The sequence below is a fragment of the Cannabis sativa genome, chromosome X (assembly GCF_029168945.1).
Source record: "Cannabis sativa cultivar Pink pepper isolate KNU-18-1 chromosome X, ASM2916894v1, whole genome shotgun sequence".
Classification (NCBI taxonomy): Eukaryota; Viridiplantae; Streptophyta; class Magnoliopsida; order Rosales; family Cannabaceae; genus Cannabis; species Cannabis sativa.
The window spans coordinates 30,939,669-30,949,952 of record NC_083610.1 but is presented as its reverse complement, the minus strand read 5'-3'; the positions used below and the strand labels follow the sequence as shown (position 1 = coordinate 30,949,952).

Sequence of the window (10,284 nt, the reverse complement as noted above, 5' to 3'; positions counted from 1 at the left end):
AACAGGAAGAGAAGAAAGAATTGAAGAAGTTGAAATGAAAGGAGTATTTTTAGGTTTTGATGAAATAATAATATATTTGTATTAATATGTTTAATGAGTGGATTAACTAGAGTGATACTTTACATCTAAGCATGTAACTCAAATTTCACTATTATATTATATCAAATTATCAATGTCCTAAGTAATGTAAGCATATCTCTCTCCGCACACTAAGAACAATTTTGATCAAAGCACCGCGTTTTTTTTAATGACAAGATAGTGGGTTCGTACTATTAAAATATTCAAGCGTAGAAACTAGAATGTCACTATATAAATAATATATATTATCTTCCAATATAAAAATATATACATTTTTTTTCAAAAAATTAAAAGTCTTTGTAAAGAAACGTTTTATGACATATATGAGAAGCAGGTGTCATCCCTCAGCTGTTTTTGGTCTCAACTCAAACATTCATTCCCACTTTTTGTTCGTATTCATATTCATTATATGTCTGCACCACTCCTTTCCTTCCTTTCTTGAACTAGTCTTAGTCCACTCCACGCCTGCCTTCTAGTTCTTCCCTCTTGTTCATATTCTATTTCTTATCAGTCACCACAATTCGAAAATGTCTTCCTCTCTTTTAATTTATCAGAACTAGGAAGGAAGAATTGATTATTAGAATTTATTGTATTTGAATAGAGAGGGGGAGAGGAGAAGGCCCGTTGGAGAGGCAGAGATGATTGAAAGGACACATGTTATTGTGGGCATAGTTTGCTTTGGTATTTTCTTAACCCTTTTCATCTTGATATTATGGCGAAGGTATTTCCATAAAAGTAACAAGGAAAGTCTTGATTTAACAACCAGAACAGATAGACTTCAATCTGGGATCGTCAGGCTACACCAACAAGAGGATTTTCATCATCAATTTGAATTTGATAGCAAAAGAACTGGAAATTATTACATGTTTCGACGAGGGATTTCTGGGAAACCTCTGTTTAGTTGGTCTGATTATCCATCTTTGATCACTGATGCCGTTGAAAATGGATGGTCAAGATTCGCTTTCACAGGTTATATGTCTTCTCCTTCGACTAGATCAAGGATATTGGGGTTGTGCACGGTTGGTGATCTCAAAAGAGAAGTAGAGCCCGAAACGAGTTGGGAAATATGTCAGGAATCGGCCGATTTTATGCAGAAAATAAGGCTAAATCCTGGGATGACAAAATCTTATTTGAACGCAAGCAATCCATCTATGGCGGCTGCCTCTGTGATCAGAACAGCTCTGCCTTTACCGGGTCCTCCTTTGGGGAACTCCTCTTTCCCTCAAGAGGCTTATTTCGAGATCACCATCTTACTTTGTCGAAGCAGTGATGATGAAATCCAGTCCATTGAAAAAGTCAAAGAAGGTGAGAAGACCAAACTCATACAAGAAAATTCTAACGCTAATAAAGCAACTTCGGAATCGCTACTCCATGTTAGCAGTACTAACAGAGTTAACAAGATTGAGGACTTGAAGCTTGGCGGTGTTAGAGATGACGGAATAGTAGGTAGTGACGCCGTTATGTTGTCTGTTGGTCTCACCGCCGGTGGTTCTCTTCCTTTGAAACTCCCCGGAAGCTATTCTGGAAGCATTGGCTTCAACTCTGACGGTTCTGTCTACGTTGACGGTAATTCATTAATACCCTTTCCCTTTTTTCTTGTGGAAATTTCTTAGCTTTGAATGCTGTGTTATAATATTGAGAAAAAAAAAAAAAACTCAATCCTAGTCTATGGTTTCTAAGTTTGTGGACCAAGCCAATAGACTTTTACTAAATCAATATTAACATATGGAGATTAATAAGGAAAAAGGAAATGTTGAAACTTGTACAATGAAATTAATTAGTCTTTTGGTCCACCAACATTAAAAATATCCCAACATAAGTAACAGTGGGCATTTTCTTAAAAAAAAATCAGGTATAAAACTGGCGTTTGAATCAGACAAAGCTGAATGGGGAAGAGTAGACAAGGTAATCGGATGTGGGTTTGATCCTAGACAGAAGAAAGTATACTTCACCGTTGATTCCGAGGTAATCCACCTAATTCATTGCAAATCAGAAGAGTTTGGGGGTCCCCTATATCCGACTATAGCTGCAAACGGTGACGTTTTGGTTCTAGTCAACTTTGGACAAAGTGTGTTTAAATATGGGCCAGCCAATGCCCAACGGACACCCAACCCATGTTTCGTTGGCTCAGTAGTGAATTCGCCTGCGGCGGCCATAGGCTACGAAGACAGTAAAGAGCTCTTCTCAATGGGAAGAATCGACTCGCAGTGGCTTAATCGGTATACCCCTCGAGGTACCCCGAATTCAGCTGGGAATCCGAACAGGGCTCTGGATTTCGACGAGGAGTCTGAGGCGGACTTGTTTGAAATCGTCTTGGATAGTTGCGGAAGGTCCCCAAACCTAGTGTCGTAGATACATAAAATCATGTCGTTTAACAAATAATATCCCAAGGTGAGCTTTTCATTTTATTTAATTACAAACAGTCCTTTACCTACTAATCTCAGCTCAATTTTACACGAAATAGACAAAGCTTCATAGTTCATAGACATACACACTGTTCACTCAATCAGTAATGAATGCAATAAGGCATACAATATGCACTTTTCTCATCATATGCAGTTATTCTTTTCTCTTTCCTTTCCCTATGTATTTGCAATAAATTTAGTTTGTTACACTTTATCACGACAACTCAAAAGTTAAAATAGGATAAATAAAAATATGGCATGCAAAGATGTAAGATAATAAATAATAAATAAATAAAGGAGAAATTGAAATAAGTCCTTACTTAATATTGGTGCCAAATCTTTTATTTGATAGAGTCAAAGAGTGAGACAACGGTGATCGTGCCAAAAAGGATGTTTAATTTGATGGACTGCATGTTTTTGGGCGTACAAGGTTTGACTCTTAAAATAGTCGCAAAACCTCTAAACACCGAGACACCCCATATATATTTGTGTGTGTGTTCAAGACAAGTGCATGCATCAATACCAACTCTCATGTATGTGATCATTGCAACAAAAATATTATATAAAACACACCTAATCCACATCCATATACGCAACAAACCAAACAAAACACATTTGACAACTACTAATATTGATCTCCCATTATGTCACTTTCATTGCGGTTAGTTTGTTACATCTCAAATTCAACTAGTCATTTTCGTAATTAGAGAACTATCATTATTGTATTGGTGATGAACTTAATTAACATTAGATAATAATGTTTCTATCCTAAATTTTAACTAATTTTTATCGTATAGTCTTTTGCTCCGTTAATTATTACCACTTGTAAATGTTGTATCTTCTTAATTTTTTTTGTACGTGTAAAAAGTTTTTAGTTAATATTAAATTTGACTTAACAGATTAGGAGTTAGTGAGATTTAGAAAGATAGTGTTGTACTTAGTCTACTTGTAGTTGGTTTAATTTTCGGTTACAGTTTTAGTTATTTTATAACTTGTTAGTAGCTGCTAGTGTAAAAAGCATATCTATAGTAATTCATACATTAATTCAATAAGAGAATTCTCATTCTTTTAATCTTCTTTTGCACTTATCAAATTAAGATGGTATCAGAGCCATAATGCTACTCGTTGCTACATGAATTGTAAGATGAAGAAGGGTGTCCATGTACGATCTCATGTATTGCACATGATTGAGCTAATGCATGAGGCAAAGACACATGGGGCTATCATTGACGACAAGACTAAAGTGTCTATGATCTTTGAGTCACTTTCTCCTTGCTTCAAGGCTTTCACCACACACTATGTGATGAATAAACTAGAGTTCAATTTAGAATCTATAGTGGCGCAAGGAGAAATTACTAAGGGAATTTACTTGGTAAATTCTAGATCTACTTATTAGAAGCTCGGTTGTATAGGCCCATGGTCTCCTCACTAGTTGAGATAATACTGCTTGAAAATCCAGTTAATTGGTTTTAATTAATCAATTATAATTCTAAAATTAGACTATGTCTTATTTATGAATTTTCACTCAGCAAGGGGCTTATTTATGAATTTTCACTCATCATGGACTTTGTATTCTAATTAATAAATAATATAAATGATAATTTTATTTGATAATTAATTATAATTATAAATACTTTTGGTATTTATAAGTTTGAAATTAGAAAATATGGTATTATTGAAAGAAGAATAAGTGGTTGAAATAAAGTGGTAAAATTGTAACTAGTAGAAGGCCATTTAGTGGCCGACCACTATGTGTAATTTTTGCCTAATATTTTATTCTTTTTTAATTCATATAATTCAAACCTAAACCCTAGTTGAAATACTATAAAAGGAACATGATGCTCTCAGCTCATCCAACTGAACTATTCACTTTCAACCTGCCAAATCTAGTTTCTAATAACTCTGTCAGACAACTAGTAGATGAGAGACCTTCTATAGTGATTTTAAAGCTTTCTTCATTGTTCTTCACCAAATTCACCCATAGTGATAGAGTGCCATGCCCACACATAGCAAGTTAAGTACTCAATCATAGTGCGGAAGACGGTAGTAACCAAACCCGAAGGAGAAGAAGAGATCGATCCAAGCTTAGATCTTGATTATACTCTACGAAAGAAAGGAACAAGGGTTAGAGATTTGAGCGGAAGTAGTCATATTATTTTGCTGCAACCAATGTAAGGTTTTCTAAACTCTTATGTGTTTAATTTTATCGTATTACATATATTCATATTTAAGATGTTAATTCAACATACTTGTTTGTAAATTTAGATCCTGGTAAAATATTCCTAATATTTTATTTATTTGAGCCAAAGACTGGCTTTACATTTATATATTAATATGCATGTAACTATATATATATAAACCAACTTACTTAGGCTACAAGTTCATCACTAAAATGTGTTAGTTATGCTTATTAAGTGTTTCACATAATTCCACAATGATATTTTGAAGTGTTAATTATGTAATTAGTAATGCTAAATTGTGAGGTAATATATTGCATGCTATGATATAATTTAATATCAAATTTCACTTATTTTAGTTTAAGAGTACTAATTAAGAGTGTGAAGAAGCATGTCATCTCTGTAATTCTAATATGCAAAAACTAGATGACATGACTAGATTAATCGATAACCTATTTTCTAAGCAACTTGATATTGCTTCAATATCTATACAATTTGAAGAACCTCAATTATTCGCCTTTTATTTTGTGTGGTCCCACTATTATTCCAAACATGTATTTGGCAACTCAAAATAATTTATTTGGCATATATAAATGTTACAAAACTATTTATTTAGAATAGGGATAATTGCGGCAAAAATCCCAAAAAATTTGAAGTTGATGCCGATTAGTCCTTAACCTCAAAAATTGGCGGTGAAAATACCTAAGGTCCCAATTTTTATTTGTCCGTTGGTCCTTTTTCTAACGGATCCGTTAAACCCAAATAAAGTGCCACGTGCCAATTTTTTATTGTTCCAAATAATAATTTTAATTAAAAAAATTTAAAATAAAATAAAAAACTAAAAAATATATTTTAAAATTATAAATTTTTTTTCTTTTTTTCTTTTTCTTCTTATTCTTCTTCGTCTTCTTCCTCTAGCTAGCCACACCTAACCCCCTCCCCACCACGTCTTTTTCTTCCAGCCACATTCAGACCCCCACCCCATCTATTGCACCAGAGCACCACCATTGTTTTGACCAAAAAAGAAAAATCAAACATATATAAACTAATATATATATATATATACACATATGAGAACAAAAAAAGGAAGGAACCAGTCAGATCTAAATACTTAAAAATAGAGCTCCTTTGCAATCATCTATTGTCCAGATCTCCAGCCCACGAACACGAACAGTCAAGAAACACCATCCCTGGAGGAGGGTAAGGCGTCGACGAGTGAAAGAAAAGGAGCATGGAAAGAGAGAATGGACCATTGCGCGACTATGAAGGCGTTTCAAGTCGAGATCCGAAGCTCCTTCCCAGTCGCCCACTGCCCATAGCTCCAGCCCGCCCGTCGTCGTCCCCGATTTTGTTCGTCTTAGTGTGTTCTATTCGACCCAACAATGACGAGAAAAAGATGAAAAAATCTGAAAAAATAAATTAGGGCTTTGATGCTAAGAGAGGGAGAGAGAGAGAGAGAGAGAGAGAGAGAGAGAGAGAGAGAGAGAGAGAGAGAGAGAGAGAGAGAGAGAGAGAGAGAGAGAGAGAAGTTATGGCGAGGAGGTTATGGTTGGGCTGGGAGGCGTGAAGAAGATGAAGTTGAAAAAAAATATTTTATAATTTTAAAATATTTGTTTTAGTGATTAAAAAAAATATTTTGTTTTAGTTTTTATTTTAAATTTTTTTTAATTAAATTATTATTTAAACAAATTAAAAACTGACACGTGGCATTTTATTTGTGTTTTAACGGATCAGTTAAGTTAGGGACCAACAGACAAACAAAAATTGGGACCTTAGGTATTTTCACCGCCAATTTTTGAGGTTGAGGACTAATCGGCATCAACCTCAAATTTTTGGGGACTTTTGCCGCAATTATCCCTTTACAATATATATACTTGTTTTTTTTTTTAATTTTTTTCATATATATAATGTTGGATAATGCTTCACTAGATGTATAAAAAACGACTTTATGTAGAGTCATTGTTTTTAATACGAGTCATTATTTTATTTTATGTCTATTAAATAATATTTCCTTATTTATTATTTTTACATATATAATTATTTGTTAAAAATACTATTATTCATTTTAAACAAAAAAAAAAAATTATCATTCACTTCTCTTTTCTTCTCCTCCTTTTTCTCTAAAAGTTCTTAATAGTTACTTATCAAAGAACCAAAACTATAACTAAAACTAAAAATTTTGATATTTTTTTAAAAGAAAAATAGACGTTAAGACTCAAAAATTCTCTAATGGTGAAGTCAAAGAATAATCCAAAAATTATTTGTACATATCTCTTTTCTCAAATCATATCCACCAAAAAATAATTTTTTTTGGTGAATATGAGTATTTTTAACAAATAGTTATAAAAAATAAAATAAAATTAGATATGGACATAAAATGAAATAATGTCATCTATTTAAAAAAAAAAAAATAACTCTATATGAAGTCATTTTCAATACCTCAATTAAAGCATTATCCTATAAAGTTATATATGTGTGTTTGTTTTGTGTTGCTTACAAATTTTTTAAGAAATTATGATTGAACTGAATATATAGGATTAAACTAATATATGAGTTTAGAATTTTATATATAGATAGTATGTTTTCTCTTTTGACATTTAAATAACACAGTACTGGTCTGATGTTGTAATTTGTTTCTTTTTAGAAGTTTTTAACTTTTTTGGAACTTAATTTTTGTTCCTCTGTTACAATATCAATCTTGTTCATATTGTTAAATAATTTGGATAACATTTTAGAAACTGCAACATAATTTATTTTTATAATATATATATAATTTAATTCACTTGAACTTAGACTAGACATGCTTGATGTATGTTACGTTATGTTCTACTCTGCTCAGTCTTTTTTCAGTTTATTCCTTTTTCTTGGGAGAGTTTCTTATGGACCAAACAAGATTGAGTGAATGAAATGGAAAAGGCACATACCTTAGCTGATTTTTTTTGATGAAAAGGCACATACCTTACTGTTTAGACCAACCCTTTCGGTTTGAGGAAACAAAGAATGTTTGGAAGTGGATTTGGAGTAAAGATATCTATCCGAGAATCTCAGTCAATCTTTGGAGGTTCTTACAAGAGGCTATCCCTATCCGTAACAAACTGCCTTTCATCCTCGAAAAAGACTGTCTATTTTGTGGAAAAGATGTGGATGCAGGCCTTCACTTATTTAAAGATTGTAGTCTTGCAAAAGCCTTGTGGTTTTCTGGTGTTATCCCTATTTGGGTTGATCAGATTACTTCAAATTCCATTGTGGAGTTCGTGGAGGTAATCCTGTCTAATGTCCAGGGTGAGGATAGGTTGAAGATTCTAAACTTCATGGGCATTTGATTTGCTGAAATTTGGTCCCTGAGGAACAAAGTATTGATTTTTGGAGACAAAGTTGAGATATCAAGTGTAAGGGAGAGAATTGCAGTAAAGTTTGATGAGATGGTTGATGTCCACCAAAAACCTGAACATTCCCCTTCTGATGTGGATGCCCTAAACCTGGGACGTCTGAGACTCTCAAAGGCTGTGTTTGTGGATGCTTCATGGAAGGATGGTCTCATGGGAACGGCTGCAGTGTTGGTTAACTTGGAACAAGGATCGTGGTTTTTCAAGTTTTTGCGAGAACCTTGCTCCTCTGCTTTGGAAGCTGAGTCGAGAGTAGTTCTAGAAGCTTTGAAGTGGGCAGTGCAAAAGGAGTGGCTAGATGTAACTATGATTTCTGACTCGCAGATTATAGTGCAGGCTCTGGTGAGGAGGAAATGCATTCATGATTGGTCTTTAATGTGTATTTCTTTAGCCATCTTAGATTGTCTTAATATGTTTAGTAGTTGTGACTTTTGTATGTTAACCGGAAGTTTAATTCCTTAGCTGATGGGTTAGCTAAAAGGGTTCGGTTGTCTAACCACCCTGCTGGTGTTTTTGTTGGGGAGGGATTACCCCCTGTTTTTCCCATCTCTCTTTCGGTTTAATGAACTTTTGTTCTTTTAAAAAAAAAAAACTGTGAGTTTTTTTCTTCTCCAACAAAATAATTTTTAAGTTCTTGTATTCTTTCTCTCTCTTTCTTTTCTGAGTTTGGTGAGAGAGTGAAGTGATGACTGTAGCACAAATTGTGCAATGAGAGAAAGTTTGAGGCTTTATATATGAGTGAGAGAGGAATATAAATTTTGGGAAGAAGTTTCATGCAAGGAATAAAAAAGAAATATGTGAGTAAGGTGGTCATAATTACTTGAGCTTTCAAATATGACTCCTTCTTCACCCTTTTCAAATTGAATTTTTATAATTGTTTAGTCATTAGTCGCCATGGGTATGAGTAATATATTTTAGGGAAATTTGATTTTCTATACTTAAAAAACTTAATTTTTTTTTTTAAACCAATACATTTTACACTACAAAAAATATGACAATTTTGTGAAAACCCCAAAAATACACCCCTCATAACTCAAACCCTTTCTCTCTCCTCCCTCAAACTCTCAGCCGACTTTCTCTCAACTCACCAACCCCCCACGATCAACCCACGGCACCCACCACCCTTGTAACGCCCTAATGCTAAGGCACGCTACAGTACTTTTCCAATTATTGTGCAATCTTTGCTAATCAAAGAAGCTTCTCGAAAAACGTGTCAAATTAAAACTTTTGCATTAAATATTAAAATTTGTAATATAATAAAATATTTACAAATGCCGGGATCCCGTTTTCAAACTTTGTAAAATTTACTTTCCAAAATATACATTCCAAAATACACAAATTTACTAGTCGCAGAGCGACTTTCAAAATACAACTCCCAGATGTCCCGAGACCGAACACTCCAGGTCGCGCTGCTTGACATGTACAATTCCATCTGAGCTCAGGTTCACTCCTATTCAGTCTTAGCCTTTCCTTTACCTACACATGGAAGCAGAACTGTGAGTCGACAAACTCAATAAGAAATGCATATAACATATCATATAATTTCCGACCTGTAAATAGGCGCCCATACACCTATTTACAGAGCTTAACAGATGAGTATGAACGTTCTAACTAGAATACGACCATGTACCATGTACCACATGCACTCAGTATACCATCGTACTAGTGTAGGTAGGGTATGACCGCACCTTGAGTACTGTCAAGTGTTGTACAACAGACACCTTGTACCTTCCCGTACAAGTGCTGGTAACACCATGACGTACTTCCAAACATCATACACCTTACCAATGCACTCCGTACCACAACCGTACAAGTGTTGGTAGTGTATGAATCACAACATATAAGCATTTATACACATTAACACATACATACATTCAGATAATCACATCACACATTATACACAGTTCTTACCTGTTTTCCGAATTCAAGTGTGCTGGCCGACCTGAACGGAAATCTCGTGCTTGATGGATGCCCTAATCACATTTTGAAACCTGGCAAGTTACATGAATTAAAACCCTAATCCCGGGAAACTCAAAACCGAAACCCTAGGTTCTGTTATACTCTTAATGGGTTATTCTAACTCTGGAAATGGGGAAACACCTAACCGAGGCATCAAAATGGCAAAAATTGAGAAAATGAAGGGCTTGGGGAACCCTGCAAAAAACGGCTAGCCGGTTTTCATGGCCTTGCAAACCGGCTAGCCGGTTTGCACCAGGTTTCCCAAAACCTTTCATTTGT

General features: G+C 34.4%; 1 protein-coding gene across 3 annotated transcripts; it reads left to right on the top strand.

Annotated features, from left to right (window-relative positions):
• The first annotated feature begins 341 nt into the window (after positions 1 to 341).
• Positions 342 to 4,049, top strand: LOC115712151 (uncharacterized). Of its 3 annotated transcripts, none has more exons than XM_030640405.2 (3): positions 357 to 1,644; positions 1,931 to 2,469; positions 3,582 to 4,049. In XM_030640405.2, the coding sequence occupies exons 1-2, from the start codon at positions 717 to 719 to the stop codon at positions 2,428 to 2,430; spliced, it is 1,428 nt and encodes a 475-aa protein (XP_030496265.1). In that variant the 5' UTR covers positions 357 to 716; the 3' UTR covers positions 2,431 to 2,469; positions 3,582 to 4,049. The 3 variants fall into 3 exon arrangements, with proteins under 3 accessions (XP_060961373.1, XP_030496265.1, XP_030496257.1); XM_030640397.2 differs by lacking the exon at positions 3,582 to 4,049 and adding an exon at positions 2,836 to 3,532; XM_061105390.1 differs by lacking the exon at positions 3,582 to 4,049 and having other exon boundaries at positions 342 to 1,644; positions 1,931 to 2,630.
• The last annotated feature ends 6,235 nt before the right edge of the window (positions 4,050 to 10,284 follow it).

Bases quoted from the DNA above. Each gene is read 5' to 3' on its own strand.
- LOC115712151 (XM_030640405.2), top strand. From the start codon at position 717: ATGATTGAAAGGACACATGTTATTGTGGGCATAGTTTGCTTTGGTATT. The intron at 1,645-1,930 runs GTAATTCATTAA...AAAAAAAATCAG, and splicing joins CGGTTCTGTCTACGTTGACG to GTATAAAACTGGCGTTTGAA.